We start from the raw sequence: 18,497 nt of genomic DNA on the forward strand, positions 1-18,497 counted from the left end.
GTCACTTATTTAAAAAAAAAAAAAAAAAAAAGGTAGTGACACGTTCTCAGTTGGCATCCGATCATACTGATACACGATATAAGCTGTGAATCTGTGAAAAGATAGACTGGAATTTAAAAATTCAAATCATGCTGTGGTTCAAAGAAGCAGGTGAAGTCAAATACTGATGTGGACATTTGCTCCACTTACTTGAAGAAAAAAAATTTTTTTTTCCACTTATAATTGTCTCCTTCTTTCAGACAGCTCCAAAATCAGAGTAAATACCAGAGCCAGAAAAATCACTGCTCTATAATTTCAAGGAAAAAAGGTCCAGAAATTCTATCTCTGAAAATAAAGTATCTGTACTCATCCCATCTGGACCCTGGGAATTTAAGAAGTTAGCACAGTAAGAACAAAAAAATTTAATTGTTCTGCTTGATCAGCTGGTGACCTGGCTATTAAATGTGCCTTTTGTTTTAGAGTTAGGATTAAATCTTCATTTTTAACAGCTGATCTAAGAAAGCATCCTTGCTGGCTCAGTGTTTTCCTAGGAGGTGGGGAGGGGGTCATGGTGCATCTTTTTTTCTTCCCTGTAATTACTTCCTGGCTACAGGCTGTCCTAAACGACCAGAGCATCAGTATTTGTTAAGGCAAAAACTTCTGTCTCAAGGAGCAGAAGCAAGTCCCAAATAATATCCCAGTGTGTGCTGGCAAATGCAGACTGAACATCGACACTTCCGTGCTCATCAGTTTCCCTGGGCTTTCCCCTCTCTAGATCCATTTCAGACAAGGTTTTCCTGCCATGTTTGAAGGCTCAAAACAAATCTGGGCATTTAGACTGAAAAAGTTGCTAACCTTTGAGCATCTATGGTGCCCACAGTTGCTACTCCACCAGCCACACACCTCTTTAGACTTTTACAGCTACCAAAGCGCAATTTTGTTCAAAAAATTTCTTCTTCAGAAAACTCACTTTATCAATTCATTCAGTCTAATAAAAGCACTTCTTGTATTACTCATATATGCTTGTGTGACAGCCTTCTTAAGCCTTAAGAATACAAGCTTTGCTCTTAGTCATTCAAGACAAGACAACAATGTTCTTCTGTCACATTCTGTTTAAGCAGTAACAAAAACAGCTAAAGGGCAACATTTGAGAGCCAAAGAAGGCAGACCCCCCCCCCCCCCCCCTTCCCCTTGGTTTACTCGAGCATCACCTGCTTTATAATGCAGGCTGTAGAACATCAAAAGGAAACACACCCTGCTATGTACACTTATCTTGAAGCTAGGGGTATGTAAAATGAAAACAAAGCATGGCAGGAAATTATCTCCTCCTGCTTGGCAGGCAAGTCTCCTCCACTGCAGGAGCAGCAGGATCCATAAAAGAAAGGGCCCACAAAGAGCGACCTGCACCTTTTACAGGGATGTCTTAAGCAGCATCCTCTCTCAGGTCACCTCCCATTATACATATCATGATCAGATGATATGAACAGATCATATAAAAAGATACGCGGCATCTTTTCACAGGCAATTTAAGAGGCACGTCTTCACGAGTTCTGAATGCTGTTGCCTACTAAGTTTCACTTTCCTTAACACTCAGGACACTGCTACAATCTCAGACTTCCTGACAAGACTTTAGTCGGTGATTTCTACACCACAGTCACCCAGGAGGAAGTGGGCTGGGCTGGGCAACAGCTCTCTCTAGAAAGCTTGGAGTATGCATGTTCTGATAAATAAACTCTTTAGCCTTTCTAAAAGATAAAACCCAACTGCATACTTTTTTCTTATTAACAAAATCCGAGCAGCTACAGCTTTGGGTTTTTTTTTTTTTTACTCTAAGAACAACTCATGTAAGAGTAAGTCAATAAGCAACATACAAACAGGTCAGGCTGTATTCAAAAGACAATCTATCGTGCACCCACACAGAGACAGAAAAACTGACAGAGCCAATTGAGTTACAGTTAACATTTCCTTTATTTCATATAAGAATTCCTGAACTGAATGAAGAGTGATATTTTGGCCCATACTGCTAGACTAGATAAATTCTTTAAGTATGCGGTGCCACAAGTGTACACAGTACTATAATAGCAAAAAAAAAGACAGCCTGGGACAAGTTTCATTTTTATTATTAGCAGGAGTTAGACGTTTCAGATAAGGATATTATGCATTTCTGAATTTGCCTGGAAAGTTAATTAAAACTATGAGAACATTTTAAAACAGTATAAAATTGCCTACAGATACTCATGATACTTTGGTAGGGGATGTGGAATAAAAACCTACATCATGTAAACATTCAGTTAACAGATTCTCTGCACTCTGAAGCCTAAGTAACACACAAGAGGAGAATAATTACATAAGAAACTTAGTTTTCTACACAGAATGTGCCATCAAAGAACAAAAGTGACCTTAGAACTTTTTTCCACATGAAAATAGAACCATTGTAACAAAACTGTATGGTCTGGTGGATGATGCAGGTCATGGAAAATGTCAGAGGCTTTAGCAGAGGTTTAGCAAGGAACAAGTCCAACTACCTGGAGTGTTCCACAAAAATGTACCTCTGACTGCTTACTGGTGCTTTCAAATGGGAAAAAAATAATCCATAGGCATACAGAAACAAATAAAGGAAACAACTGTCTGCTAAGTCACAGGTGGCACTATATATTAACTTATCCTTAAGCAATGTTTAGAAGAGAAAATTATATTTGAAGGAAGCTTGAATGAAATGCTAGAAGCACAGTGATCTTGTTTAACAACCTGGAAGGTTCACTGGAACTGTTCTTTCTTTAGGTCAGTAGTTTGTTTAAAATAACATGAATTCCCTTCTTCCTTCCTGTTCTTAGGATCAAAAAATCAGTTATTTTTACCTCCAGTAAGAATTTTTAGTTGTATACTCTAGGACAACTAGACTCCAGGGTTGATAAATGGAGCTGATGTACTTTTTGAGTTGCAAGCTGTGCATGTCTCATGACTGCCTTCTCAATCAAACACCTTACCTTTTAAGAGCTGTACGTGTTTTCTCCTTTGTGTATACATGCTAATACCCATTAAAAATGCAGATAAATGAAATCTGTCTCAAATCAGTAATGGGGAAAAAATACTGTTTAATATGCAGAAAAAGAGCATTAAGGCTTGCATTTTATAATTTGCATTGTTAGGCCGTGGAAACACAAGAATTTGTAGCTATAACCAGGAACTTAGCTTGTTTTGACACTGTGTTACAGAAGGAAGAAAGAATTCCTCTAAGGAAGATGTGATGAAATTAAAATAAAAGCACCTCTTCAAATCTTTCCCAGGCTTCTTTAAGCTGCCATCTGCTGGTCAGCTCAGACTTCAGGGTGTGATGAATGACAGGCTGGCTGACTTACAGAGTATTACATGTGCTTTATTTTGTCCTCTCTTAGGAAAAGATTACAGTTTCTTTGACAAAGTTTGTAAGTAGTACCTACGGTCTGCACGATACTTTGACACTTATCTGCTGCCAACAAATTCATCCAATTTAATGAAGCCAGACAATAATCACAAAAATTGATTGAAAAGCTAAAGCAGATATGTTTCATGCAAACACACCAAGTGTGCCAATAATCCAGCAGTAATGGTAATGTAAAGTCTTATTTATTTATTAAAAAAATACTGATTACACTCTTACTGGCACCTACTACATTATTAGGGGGTGGAGGGCCAAGGTAAAAAAAGAAATTAAAATACACCACCTGTATCTCTTCTCACAAATATGTGCTTTTGGATGCTTACACCAAGTTTTACATAGCCAGTAAAAAACTAGTCTGAGCTTTTGCAGACTCCAAAGTGTTGAGTATCTTTTTCACATCTTGCCCTACCAGTTGCTCATTAAGAATTGTATTTTAACAGTATCATATTTCACATAAGTACTGGAAGAAATTACTACTTGTGTCAAGTGCCTAGAAGTAAAATTATTTTGTTTCAAAATTAAATGCAGGTATGAAATTTGTTTATTCCTGTATAAACACTTTACTGCTTCTGTCCACCCATCTTAAAACAAATTCAAAGCCCAATTTTTTGAAGGGAGTAAACGTTTAATCTCTAATATGTCACGTCTAGAAATCTGTTTGTACAAGTCCACATCCCCACTCCTATCTCTCTCCCAAAGTAATTTATCAACTGAAAATTTAGCCTTGCCTGATTTTATAGTATTTCAAATAAACCCCATTTTAAAAATATCCCCCAATAACAACAAAAAGCATTCAAAATATTTTTTAAAATGTCAAATAAGATGCATCTTTCAAACATGAAAGAAATGAGCACACCTTTCCCAAAACTTGGTTATAAAGGACAAACATTTAAGGGGTGTGCAGCTAACAACAGTTCTTGACAAATAACAGTCACAGCCAGGTTCCATTCTGGAACAAGTTGTCCATAAAGAGGATGGGAGAAAAAGAAAGGAGAGGGGAAAAAAACCTGACCAGAATCCTCGTATGTACACCTTGTGGAGATGTATGTGCTTGTAGAATACAGAGAATTTTTCCTATACTTGTTAAGAGAGCACCTAAACGAACACTTAGAAGTATTATAGTGAACACAGAAATGTCAAAGTTAATCATTAAATCTATTTCATGTTGAGAAGAATTACACCCTATCCAATTATCTGTGCAAGGCTTTCATCATTACCTGACTGTGTTTATTTTTTAAACTCTTTCCCTTAATACTGGGAAAGTTTCTCTCCAGATGAATGCTCTCAGGACACACACACATCTAGCCATTTAGACAAGTGCTAAATAAAAATACAAAAGAGGAAAAAGTTTTTAGAGCCACTCACACAATCCAGAATTTCTGTCTTTCCTTGTTTTGTAGATCAGGTCAATATTAATTTCAAAAACACATGCCTGACATTTTTGTTTTATTTAAAGGCAAAATATATCTAATATAGGAAACAAACCGGGCCCAATCCTTAGTTGGTCCAAGTTCAGGTCAGTGTAGTTTTAAGCAATCCAAGGACTATTTGAGTCTACTAATCTACTGCCCCCTGCACTCAGTCCCACAAAATATGTTATTTAACAAGCTGTGCTTTCTGTTATGCTGTTCGGGACTTTTTTTTGGTATCTTAACCCTTTGAAAACAATTAATTCACTTTCTAGTTTGTGTATCTGTGTTCTGTGAGCAGTGTATGATGTTAATTTTTCTCACATTTTTTACTAGCAGTAGCTGAGTAAATTAGTGCTAATTTTAGAATTTCCATCCCAGCCATATGTAAGATATAACCATCTCCTTTCTCACACGTGAACCATTATGTTACAACCCAAAATCCTACAAAAATGAGCCTTTTGTTAAGAAAGACTTCTGGATAATTTGTTTTACAATCACAATCTCTAGAAAGAGAAGAATCTTTCTCCTGAGTGCACAATGTTTAGAGACACATATTTTGAGCCAAAAAAGACATTTTTTTCTTTAAACTAATCTGGCTGAATAGATGGTCCCAAATAGAAACAGCCATTACACAGCAAGTCCCGTCAGTAAAGCCAATCCAGCAGAAGCTGGTAAGCCAAAAGATGGGAGCCTCTCAATTGAGAGAACAAAGTAAGTATTACTTTACTTGGCTGCTGCTAAGGACATGATTTCCTGTGGGACTTCCTTTGCTTGTTTTATTGGGGTACAGGAGGGAGTATTTATTGGGGTTTTTTTAGTTAAAATGCTTTTCCAGTTATAGTTAAGATATACAGCCATTAACATGCAATCTTTTTTCCCTACCCAAAGGTAAACTGTTTACTGAATATTGCCTAGATATTTTAACTGCATTCATTACAGCACCTCATGCATTTGTTAGGGGAGATGAATGTCTCTAGGAGAGCTGGAAGCCCTACGCCCTTGTTAGCAGGCAAGTATTTTCTCTACAGCTTTTGTAACACAAACTGGGTGAAGCTGTTTGTCTATGGATATTTTACTACATCCTACTAACTACAGATCCAAACCCACCTGCAAACAGCATGCATACTTCACCCTCATGCTGCCACTCTTTGGCTGATTGGTTTTAACAGTGTAGATGACTTGGGGAATGGTTTAATGGATTATATGGATACACTTCTGGTACATACATTTCATTTATTGTATGTCAGCTGAGAAGAATTACAGTTCCAAATATGCAGAGCTAAGACTATGATTAGCAAGTATCAAAAAGATACATCCTTCACTGCCTGTTTAACTCTACTGGGGATGGAGCTATTTGCATCACAGAGAAATAGCACTAAAACAGCCTGAAAACTAATTTGAGTTAAAAGGGGCTCTGCTCAGAAGACTGTCCAGTTCTAGATCAAACAGAGGATTAGGAAATTTGCTTCGATATAAAAGCTATGGCAACATGACAGTATTGAGTTACATAATGTAACTAATGTAGTACACTTACATAAAAGTCTGTAGAAGAAAATACAGAACACACTGGCATTTTACTTTGCCTCTAATAGAAGGTTACAATTCTAAAACGTTGTTGGTAAATACATTAAAAACCACAATAATATCTCGACGTCCCCAAATCAGACGTTCGTGTTACAATAAATGAATTTGCAATGCACACATTAACAGGTTTCACAGAGGCCAAAACTGTAACTTGTCTACAGCACCAACGTTAGAGAATTCGCCTTTGATTTTTGCTTTTTTTTAAAACAAGCTTCACACCTGATAATTTCTGTCATTAAATGGCTGTGTGCAAACACCACTTTTTTTTTACCTCATTCTCAGTTAAGGAAGCTGAAGGAGATGAACTCTTGCTAAAAGCAAGAGTTGAAGATTCTGCTGCTGAAGCCCGATTTCGCTTCTTCAGAGGTTTACATGCATCAGACAGATTTTTCGTTGCTGTAAAATAATTTTGGTTTACAAAGTGAAGTTTGGAACTTTAAAATGTTATCTCCCTGAAGCCATTTAAAATATTCCTTCACATACAGGAAGGAATTATTTAGGTAGGTCTTCTGGGCACCTACATAGGACTGAGTGAACATGAAGTTTCTGAAGCCATGTGTTTTGGCTTGATCTTAAAAATAAAGAGGTTTCCATTAATCAAATATGTGCTAAGATATGTTTTCCCAATTTTTTCTCATCTCATTTCTATTAAAATCAAAATACCTTGTGACTTAAGACCTCTTTAGAGCAGAGGTGACAGTTATATCAGAAGGCCTACATGATGTCATCACAATCTGAGTACCACTAGCACTTTGGTAAGAGAAAATTTATATACAGGAGCCAAGTACCACGTATTAGCGATGGCACATCACCACTTCTACACCGTGCAGAACTTGCTGAAGCTCGCTGGTCTTTGGCATATCATTGTAACACCTAAAGAGACATGCTCAGACAGAAGTTATCTTTAACTTGAGCATCATTAACAAGTCTGACTTTGGCGTTTCGATCCAAGGTTCTACAAAATTCCCTCTCATGCTCCACACTGCCTCCCATCACGCACCATTGAGAAGGACTAAAACCCCAGAGTACCTGATGACACTGATGGTCACTGCACTTGTTTTAGTGGGCCAGTGCACCAGGCAAACGGGAGCAGCAGGGTTTTGTTCCCTGCTTGCCAAGATCTCGGGGCACCAGCTTTAATCTGGTGCCATCACACGGTGAACTTGTGAACTGCTGCTCTCAATCAGTAAAGCACAATTTTAGTCCAGGATCGAGCTGCAGAAGGGCAGTGAAGGAACAGGGCTCCCCCCCAGCTATGGCACAGTGCCTGCAACTACTCATTGAGTCAGCAGAATTTAGCCGGCTGCCTCAGACAACCTGGGCATTTTAAAATTATTTAATTGAAAAAGTTACATTAAAACTTATTCTGACCACATTACCTGACTGGTTCTTTTGTGAAGAGGAGGTTTCTGTGACCTTAGAAGAGTTTGTTTTTGCTGTTTTGTCATTGCTTGTCTCCCTCTGTCACAAAAAAAAATATGAAAAAATAAAAAAACTCCTAATTTATGAGTGGTTGGATAAAACTGGCAATTAGTTCTGGATTTATGTTATTAAAAAGAAAGTGTCTTTACAAATATCTGAATGGTACTGTAGTTAAACTAGCCCCACTTAAGTGAATTTTAAAACTCATTTACAGCACAGGGTACAAACCCATAAACAAATGAGAAATATTAAAGAACACAGTATTTCAGCATCCCACTTATCCATCCCAAATTCAGCATATCAAAAGGGGGAGTGCTAAATGAACATGGAACTTGTAAATTATCCTTACTACTCTTTGTACAAACTGGTCAAATTAAGACCTTTAATTATTAAAGGTAAACTGCACAATTATATATAAATTTGAGAGTAAACCCTGTGCAGAACTCTAAGTCTCAGAGAGGCTTGCTTTCAACTCCACAACTTATAGCAGTGCCATTTTTTAAATTACTATGGTTAAGATTGTTTCAGCATTTCCAAAATACAACCACTATTTTCAAGGGAGAATAAACAGCACCTAAATTTGCTCCAGAATGAGAATTCATGATTTAAAGTTTAGGCCAAAAACTGGGGAAGTTTTTGTCAAATCTTTGTCAAAATTAAGACATTGTTCCTTACACATGCCACTATTTTTTTCCATTTCTTATGTTAAAAATTCATTCAAGGTACTGAAACTGTAGCCTAGAATGCTTAACCCTGACACATGCTCATCTGATCAATAAGCACAACTCTATTGAACAGAAGGCTTTACACACATTTCCAATGATTTACATGCTTTTTCAGTCTTCATCTGACAGTTTTACCAAAGAAAGATGTGCAGGTGAACACCTCAAAGGCCAGAGAACTGATTTCCTTCGTAAAAATAAACATGAATGGCTATTGTACTACAGATGTGGCACGTTGTGCTTTTACTGAGCTCCAAGCAGACTAAGCTGCCCTACCCCCAATGCCACTGGAGGCTCCCAGCATTGGTTTTCTAAGATTACTGTTACACTTCTGGGTAAAAATGAAAGAAAAGAGGGTGTCAAGAGGATGGTGCCAGACTTTTCTGTGGTGCCCAGTGACAAGACAAGGAGTAATGGCCATAAACTAAAACACATGAAGTTCCACCTCAACATGAGAAAGATTTCTTTACTTTGAGGTGGCAGAGCATTGAACAGCTGCTCACAGAGGTCATGGAGTCTCCATCTCTGGAGACATTCCAAACCCACCTGGACACATTCCTGTGTAACCTGCTCTAGATGACCCTGTCTTGGCAGGGGGATTGGACTGGATGATTTCCAGAGGGCCCTTCCAATCCTAAGGATTCTGTGATTCTGTGAAAATGTACAGTATAGTTCATTCTTAAATTTAAAGCACACTTTACAGAACCCCCATTTTGTTAATGTGCATTTTATATACATCATCAAAGCAACAATGAACAAATTAGTTTTTTCAAAACTTCCATATGGGTACTTATAACTTGGTTACTTCATGTGAAAACATTCTGATTTTGTAAATAAGAATTAAGGACAAAGGGAGAGTATAACCCACAACTCTTGTGCAATAAGTAAAATGTAATGAAATTAAAGCTCCTCCTATCCAAAATGATTGTAACTAAAGCCTGCAGATAAACTGGGAATAGCAGAAAGAACATGTATGGTTAGTGTTTGCTTTTTTGAATCATTACATTGATATTTTCACTGTCATTCACTGAGTGTTCTACTAAGCAGCAGCACATACAGCTGGAAGTGCCTTGGGCTTGTGAAGGCAGGAAAAAGACTAAGATAATTCCTAAAACAAACTGCAAACCGTATCTGACCTTTCTGTGGAGCAGAAACCCTGCTATATGCATTTAGAGTTTCCAAACTACCCAATATTTACACACATCAGACCCCTTGTAAGCAGTTCTGATAAACTGACCAGAGAGAGAACAACACTTTTTAAAATGCACATTACAAAGTCAGCGTCATTAGTGCTATGTATCTTATGGGAATCATTCACCTTATTTAGTTATTTATTTTCCTGCTGATACATTCACATGCCACAGCACCAAAGATACCAGAACCTCCCATGCATGAACTATACTGCAACCACCTTTCATCCTACTTCCGAGAATGTAGGCTAATTGTAGTGTACAAATGCTGGTGGGACAGGAAAGTAACTTTAGAACAGTCAAAACAAGGACTTTATAGTAGGAATTAATTATAATAGGTAAACTTCATTATTTCATAGATCTAGTGTATTATAATGTATTCAAATCAGTTAGAGAAGTTTAAAAAGGTTTGAAAAACTGATCCTAGAAAATCAGATGAATACGCAACGACTAAACCATTATGGCAAGAAGTGCAAAAACCAGTTTTGGCCCTTCTTTCTGCAAAGGTAACAACATTAAGAATTAACTCTGTCCCTTGCTAGTCAGCTCATTAAGCCTATCTGAAACTGTATTTATTTTTTTATATTAAACTCTAAGTCAACAAGTTGTCCTAATATCTACAATATCAACTGAAGTAGCAAAATAACCAGCCTACCAAACAAACTGACACCTACAAATAAGACCTCCATAACTCATTTAAAAAATAAATCCACTACCTTTCCTTCCATTAGGTTGTTTCATTTGATCGCTGTACCACTGAAGTTCTGAGCTTAGGTCTGTGGTACTCACACTAAAGTATGATACTGCAATAACACATCTGAACATACGTGTGAGCTAAGCTTTCCACACAAGTAAAACCCATGAACTTCACTGCTCTACATGCACAACTAAATAAACCTGTGCCTAAGTCTCCACAAGATTTGTGCTGTGCCCACATACATAGTGACCTATGTAAGGAAAATTCTCATTCTCACAAGCAAGCTAACCAGAAAAGGAGCCTGTGATTTGTGTGATAAATATACTTTCACTGCATAAATATCCATTTACTGCAGTTCCCTAACCCAAGAAATGGGTCAGCATGCCACTCTAAAATGTCCTATAGCCCTCCAGTTCGTGAAAAGTAGTTTTTCTGTTTTGCTACACTTGCTTTCCTCTCTTCTGTCTAAAGTAACTATTGACTAAAGGTATTTATTTTACATTCTGGTAAAACTAACTCCAAACCAGGAGGAAAGGAAAAGAACTACAAAGCATAACAACACAGAGAGGTCATGACTCCCTCTGCACATTCCTTTGGGAAACAGTTCAAGCAGCAAGTGCAACTTGTCATACCTCTATCCTCAAAACCAAAGGAAAAAATCCCACAGTGGTAAGCTCACATGTATCTCTGAATATTGACAACAGTTTGGTATGATATATGGACATTTCTTTTTTAATCCTGAAAATGGAAATGCTGACAAACTTAACTACAGCAATGTGACTGGTGCTGCTATAAATCAACCCCAACAAACCAACAACATAATTACCTTCCGATTATTCTGTTTATCCATCCTGAGTCTTTTCCTAGGTGCTTCCTGAACTTCAAAATCTTCTGTAGGCTCCTTTGTCCTCTTTTTTTGGTTTCTTTTATTTCCATGTAAATTACCTTGGGATGGGGGATGGGGGAAACTTACATGAAAAATAATCTAAAACCCACTTTGAAATTACTTTGAACTGATCTAGTTATTTAAGGTACTTTTCTTTCAGTCATTATTCTTAAAACATGGTTAAACATTAATACAGTTTGATGACCTCTTAATGCGTAGGGTCTGGTTTCTGGTGCTGAAGACTAACTCTAGAACACATCCAGATCAACTGCTTCATACTCAAGTTATTTTACAAAGATGAGTCTACCTATACAAGCACTAGTTTAAGGTCTGGATGTTACTGCCCAACACTTATTTCATAACGTCAGACTGCATGTGATTGATCTATACAGCTTTTAACTCTCCTGCCACTTTGTAACAGTGTCTTATAACCAAAATTAATTTCTTAGTCTCCTCCTTAAGCCTACTTTAAGTTCTCCAAACGATACAGATGAAGACACTGGTGACATCTATTAAGGGGCCTCTGAAAAAGACAAGATATCACCAACTGTACAAATTAATTCTCTTTCTGGTATGGCAATTCCAGACTCTAACAAGGGGATTGTATTTTACAGGAGACCATTATGATCCCTTCCCTTTATGAACCAGAATCCTATGAACAGAACCACGTTGGCCATTTTAGACCACCAAATTATTAATGTATTTAGATGACTGTTCACTGTAAAGTTCAAGCAGCTGCTAAATACAAAGGGTCAGTGAGTAATCTACATACCCCTGCCACAGGTTCCACTACTGTTTGCACCTCAAAAAGACAGATGAGGGTTTGGGAGGTGGTCTGTTTCATCAAGATGAAATGACAACATAATTACACTCTCCAGTACTCTCTAGTTTATGAAGCTACAGAATATTATTAGTACGAAAATTGCAAGCTCCAGGGGCACAAATACGGTAACTGAAAATTGTCCTACAGCTACAAGCATTCTATTCCACTGGGAACAAATATCTGTCAATATTAAAAATACAGCAACTTGAAAATATAGATCATTCTCAAATTAATGGACTTATCTAAACAATCTAGGACATATTCTGAATCCACAAAGCAGACTGAAATGGCTCCAGGAGAACCTGCTACTTACAAAAAGCCAGCAAAAGAAACCCCACAATAATCTTCCAAGTTTAAGATAAGAGGATTTGAGATGGGGAACAATCGAACTGACATATTTTCATCTGTAGGTAACTATAAATGTACACAATATATGTACTAGAAACACCTGGTACAGGTACAATTTCAATTACATTTCTTGCAATATGACACTGAGGAAGGTGAACAAAATTCAGCACTACAGTGTTAAGATATTTAATTTGGGATCCATTAAAGTTCTAACGTCAAGGAAGACAACATCTGAGATAAAATAAAGAGATTATGATACGTGGGCGATTACATAAAAAAATACACTCAATAGCTACTTATAATGATGAGCTATTTGCACACAACACAAATTTCAATTACTTCTGGATCTTGATCTCCTTTTAGGTGAGTCTTGAAACACTTTACGTTTGGCCTCTCCAATATTCTTCAATGATGAACCTTGAGAGATACAGAATGTGGTTTTTTTTAACTGATATCCAAATATTTAACACTTAAAATTTAAAGTTAAAAACTTTTCAATTTTCCACAAAATGATGTTATTTCACACACACACAGTTAACAAAACTGACTGCCATTTTTTATACAAGTTTTTCCAAGTCTCACAAACTTTCAAACACTCCCTCTCATTCTTGTCATTGCCCAAAGCAGCACCTGTTGGCTTCTAATACTTCCATAGTAAGTCTTCTTACAGTGCTGTAAAGCCATTTAAATTTGAAAAATGATACCTAGGTAAATTTGATGAAGTTCATGCAAATGGCAAACTATCTTCCTCCTCCTTTCTCAAGTAAGTGACTCCAAACCCCCTCAAATATTTCGTAAAACAATCAAGACTGTTCATCAAAAACAAACACCAGAAAACAGCAACAAAAAATAAAAGGAGAAAAAAAAGAAAGTATTTGCAATCTTGTACAAAGTCCTAAAAACTTTGAGTAGCACAACAAAATGCCAAATGGATGAAGGTTTCAGAATAAAGTTTGGAATAGTTCTTCCTGAGTTGATGATGATGTGAAGTAATACACTTTAGGTATATATGAAGAAAAGGTGTAGCACTGATTAAATTTTTTAAACCATTTCTAACTGTTCTATAAAAACAACGTCTCAAATTTACTAGCAGTAACACTTCATCTTCCCTTCCCACCATCCACTTTGTAACAAGCAGTGGATGCAATGGCAGCTGCTTATGGGCAGAAGAAGAATGAGACATCAGCAATGTCTAAACAGCAGAAGGTTTACATATAACAACTTTTCAGAACAATGAGCAAGAAATGTAGACTTCATGGGTTGCGTTTATTGTAACCATTGGCATTCCTTTGCTATTGGCACAAACACCAAGAATTAAAACTGGAAAACAGTGAAAGCTGTTTTCCCTACAGGGTCTCAAATATGTGCTTAGTTTAACGCCACTATGTATATCAAATTTAGTTAGAGTACACTAGCACAGTTTTACGTTTACCAGAGTCTTCTTCAGATTTGGGAGAGGTCACTATGGCAAACTTTGTATTATAGCGAGCTTTCTGTTTTTCACTAAGCATGTTCCACTGCGATTCGAGCAGTTCTTCAATCTCCTCACTTGAAGCATCTGGATGTTCAGCAACCACCTATACATGCAGAAATAGGGTTGAATTAAAAAAAAGGTGACCATTGGAAAGAATGGTGTACATACTTCCATCACTTTGGAAAACTGGATACAAACAAGTTATCTAGTATTTCTGCTGTAGACAGAATGAGAATAAAACCTTCTGTATCCAGTTTTGTTTTGAATAACCACTTATCTGCGTCTTAAAAAAAAAATTCCACTAGCTTATTCAGAAGTATTAAGACTAATTTTGGAAGTATCTATTCGCATTTTAACATTCAAAAAATGGAGTAAGTGGAGTAAGTATAAATCCTGTCTTGTGGTCATTCAAAAAAATGTGTATTGTTTCTCAAAGAAGTTTAAATCTATATCCACGAATGACAGGTAAGCAATACTGGAATATACGTTTGCCTAGAAAGAAATCCATAAATTCATAGCAAAACTCATTAATCATAGAACCCAGTACCTCTATCTCAGCAGAGAGATTTACACAAGTTAGCATTTAATGCAACATTTTCCTGTATTGATTCATCATTTTTGTATTATGCATATGAACACTAGGAACTCACAAGCTGTGCATCTTTTTAATGTTATAAGCAGGACACATAATATCCATCAACATGGAGTTTAATAGAGTTCTAGAAGTTTAATCAACACACACAAAAAAATCCAGTATTAAAAAGAAAGAAAAAATCCTCCCAAACTCCTTCAGTATACCCCTACTTCTACTTAAGGAAGATCATAATTGATTAATCATACAAGTCAAAAAACTCAACACTTGTACAGAAATGAAACAGTACCTTTAAAAACAATGCTTCTCACCTTATTACTCAGCATTCTCCAAAATCCTATCTGAGTGATGCAACCGATACCCCAAAAACACAGAGCAAAATAAAAACTAGGTCAAGAAAGCCAATTGTTCAAAGAGTAACACCATTCAACAGAACAGAAATACAATTTTTCTGATAAGGTGAAATGATTAAACCTAATTACTTAGAATTTAGGGTCTTAAAACTGCATTTCCTGTTATCAAACAGGATGCAAGTGTGACTGGTGCTTTTCCAGGTGTTAAAACAGTTGCAGTACCTTCCTTCCATTGGAATTAGTCAGTGTCTAGTATGGAAATCCATGCTTCAATTTTTCTCCTAGTAGAGTACTAAGAATTGTCTTGCTTCTATCTGGAATAATCCATTGCATAAGGCTTGAGGAGTACAACTACCTTTGGTAGCTTCTACTCACAGTTTGATTAAAATCCAACAACTGGTTTCACATTATTTAAAGGGAGGAACATAAACCCACAAGGTACCCTCTCCCACAAATCCCACTTCTTCAGGAAATGAAATTAGCATCCATTTTGACTGTTGTCACAAATGTACAGGTCATTGTGCTCAATGAGGGCACAGAGCTATTTAATCCTCCAAGAAATAACTAGGTTTACTCAGAAAAATGAGACACACATTAACACTACCTCCAGTCTCAACAAAACAAGAATAATAATAACTTTCATCTTACTAGGAGTACTGTGAAATGACAAGGAAAAGACACCCATCATTCTTAATGGTGAAGGGACCCTTTCAAATAAGGCCTCCAAGGAAAATGCTCAGTAGTCTTCTCCAAAGTCTCTATATTAGTGAATTTATTCCTTAATTTTCCTCACAACAAACTCAAGGCCCAAATCAATTAATGTGATTAGTGTAGCTGTCTGCCTCTCACTTGAATCATACCTTTATCTCCAATTAAGACACTCCCTTCCAATGCTTCCTAGGCTTCTATTTTTCACAGGGGAAGCACATAAGAATGCCAACAGTACAAATTACATCTTTACTCCTTTGGTAACAGCACAAAATACTTAATGCGTCACTACAGCCACAAAAGCGCTTCAAGCTTTCCGCACCTCCCTCAGGGATGTGGGAAGTGTGCCTCTTAAATCACTAAAAACGTTCTTCAGCAGTTAAATAATAGTAAAATCAAACTGATGTATGAATCCTACTACCACACGGAGCCAGACTCCAAGCAAGACACAGCCAAAACGGCTGTAAGTTTAAGAGAGCTCAATATTACTACAGGCCCCAAAGAGAAGTCTTCAGTGATCCCTTTCACTTCCACCCTTCCCAAGACTGGGAACAGAGACCCTCTTCTGGGTCTGTAATTTTCCTTTCTTCTAAGTTTCTACATGCAAATACTAAGACAGACATACACTAAATTCTCCAATACCACCAATACAAGTAGCTCAAAACCAGGTTTGTTTTTTAGCCAACATTATCACTCTTTCTAAAGCATCAGAACATCTATAACCCAACAAAAACTCTTGGTGAAAGCCATGCAAGTTGAACCAGATAAGCCTAACGGAAGGGGACACTCCAAATACTAGACTGGGTACAATCTCCACCTTTCACCAATGGCACAAACCTGCCATTTTAAAAGCAACATGAAAGGCAAAAAGCATAAATATCTAAATTGGTATTTCCTCACTTTGCCAGTCCAATTCCAATCAAGACAAAGGGAAGACAGGTTCTTCTGCCCTGATGATCAGTTAGAGGTATCTGCAGCTTTCACAGAAGCTCAGCAAAACATTCTAAATAAGTAAAGGAGGTTTTGAGTTGTTCAAAGATAATGGAACACCCAGAAGGAACTGAGCCATGTCTGCAGAAAGAATGTAAAAGCTATCTACAAGCAGACTGCCATAAACAGCATCATCTTTTTTATATTTGCCTGAGCATAAATGTATCCATACCTATTATACTGTACATACATTAAAGAAAAAATATGGCTAATACAAAGGACTATTAGTTTATGTGGGAAGATACTAACACAACCTGTGCTTGAAGTACAAAGGCAGCATCACCATCGTGTTTACATTGCTCACTTACATTCCCTTCTTTATTTCTGTCTAGAATAAGATTTGATGCAGGCATACCTTGTCAAACCCAGAATATTATGGATTGTGCAGTAATAACTAAGTTTTGTTTAATAAAATAAAGAAGTTTCTTCAAGTACAGAAACGAGAAGAGGCAATCAACAATAACAACAGCTAAAAGAGACTAACCTCATCTCTGTGCTTCTGACAAAAGACCAAAAACTGAGATACTGCATCGCCCTTTCTGCTTCGTGGTGTAGATGCTGGAGTTTTCTTTCTATTGAGAGGGGAGCCTATCCCTCTTTTGGATTCTGCCTGTTCAGATGACTTTTGAGGAGTAGTATTCTTATCCTCCAACTGACTGCTCTCTTGTGTATCATCAGCAGCAGACAGTTTTGATGTCCTTCTCCTCCTCTTGCTAGGAATGCCAGACTCCTTCACTGATTTCAGATTTGGAGTGGTTTCTTCATTTGAGTAGGATGACTCATCCATCTCCTCCAAGGGTTCCACAGCAATGCCAACCTCCTTTGCCACTCGAGGATTAAGATGAGGTCTGTCCCTGACATAGATGAAGGTGTACTTGGCCTTGCGTTCGTCCACTGTCATGCCCACTGCTTCACTGGCTTGCTTCACACCCATCTCCCACTGTGGCCGCAGCTTCCCTGACACAGGCTTTAGCATCTGCAAGAGGAGACACAGTGTGAGGAATCTGCTCACTTTTCATTTCAAAATGCCGACATTAACACAAAACAATTCCAAGAAAGTAAGTGTCACACAGATCTGTAATTCAGATTTCAAAGGGAGCTGCATTTGATAGTACTGATACTGTGCATAAATCCATGACAAAGCAGAAGAGTACTAATTTTTCTGAGTAACAGTGGAAAATCATCTCATCCTTTGCATCTGTAAATGAAATGTAAGACTGCAAGCTCCAGTGAAACAAGCTGTCTTTAAGCTTTCTATAATATCTATTTGTATCTGCTACACTTGTACATACCTGTAACGCTAAAAAAAAAAGCTACAAATCTTGCCTGGTTTGGTAACGTCTTACCTTTATTTTCTCTGCTTTAGTGAGGGCTTGTCTTGCACTCTCTTGGCATAATTGTTCAAACTGGTCTTTTTCTTTGAAGGGCACCAGGCTCTTCTCAAATATCCAGGCTCGCTCTGGGGCATCTCCAAAAAACTGAACATGATATTGACGAAAACTCTTTTTCTGTCCTGAAAATTAAAAACACGTGTATTAAAGATACAACTCTGGTAGTTCTCTGCACTTTCAGACTTGAAGTCTGTAAGCTGCTACAGTTGCCATAACAAAAGCATAGTAAAACTGGATAACCTTTCAAAAACCCACTTAACCAGACTGAAAGTCTCTGAGATACAATATATGGTCTGACCCAAAAGCCCAACCATTTAATTCCCAGCAAGAACATGCCTGGATAAATTAACTTGAAGTTACAATCACCTGTCAGTTTTCACATCTATTAACTTACATGTAGGTCTGAGTGTTTCTGAAAATGCACTGAGTATTCATTTCCCAATGAACACTGAGAAAGTTCCAGAGGTTGGAGAGCTTGTGCACTCAGCCTTCTCCCTGAGTCTCC

General features: G+C 37.3%; 1 protein-coding gene across 9 annotated transcripts in view; it reads right to left on the bottom strand.

The window, feature by feature from the left end:
* The window catches only part of NSD2 (nuclear receptor binding SET domain protein 2), a 99,668-nt gene that overhangs the window by 21,657 nt on the left and 59,514 nt on the right, over window positions 1–18,497 (bottom strand). For 6 of the 9 annotated variants that reach the window (XM_042053199.1, XM_042053198.1, XM_042053197.1 and 3 more), the window contains 7 exons: window positions 17,948–18,114; window positions 17,086–17,577; window positions 13,917–14,061; window positions 12,824–12,901; window positions 11,254–11,372; window positions 7,776–7,857; window positions 6,668–6,792 (listed from right to left, as the gene is read on the bottom strand). In XM_042053199.1, the coding sequence (XP_041909133.1) occupies window positions 6,668–6,792; window positions 7,776–7,857; window positions 11,254–11,372; window positions 12,824–12,901; window positions 13,917–14,061; window positions 17,086–17,577; window positions 17,948–18,114 (1,208 nt within the window). Of the gene's footprint in view, window positions 1–6,667; window positions 6,793–7,775; window positions 9,192–11,253; window positions 11,373–12,823; window positions 12,902–13,916; window positions 14,062–17,085; window positions 17,578–17,947; window positions 18,115–18,497 lie in introns of those variants that run through there. The other 3 variants (XM_042053204.1, XM_042053203.1, XM_042053201.1) reach the window with 3 other exon arrangements.

Source organism: Corvus kubaryi, unplaced genomic scaffold, assembly GCF_017639235.1.
Source record: "Corvus kubaryi isolate FWS band 111438036 unplaced genomic scaffold, C.kubaryi_AGA036_p1.0 split1-131, whole genome shotgun sequence".
NCBI lineage: Eukaryota > Metazoa > Chordata > Aves > Passeriformes > Corvidae > Corvus > Corvus kubaryi.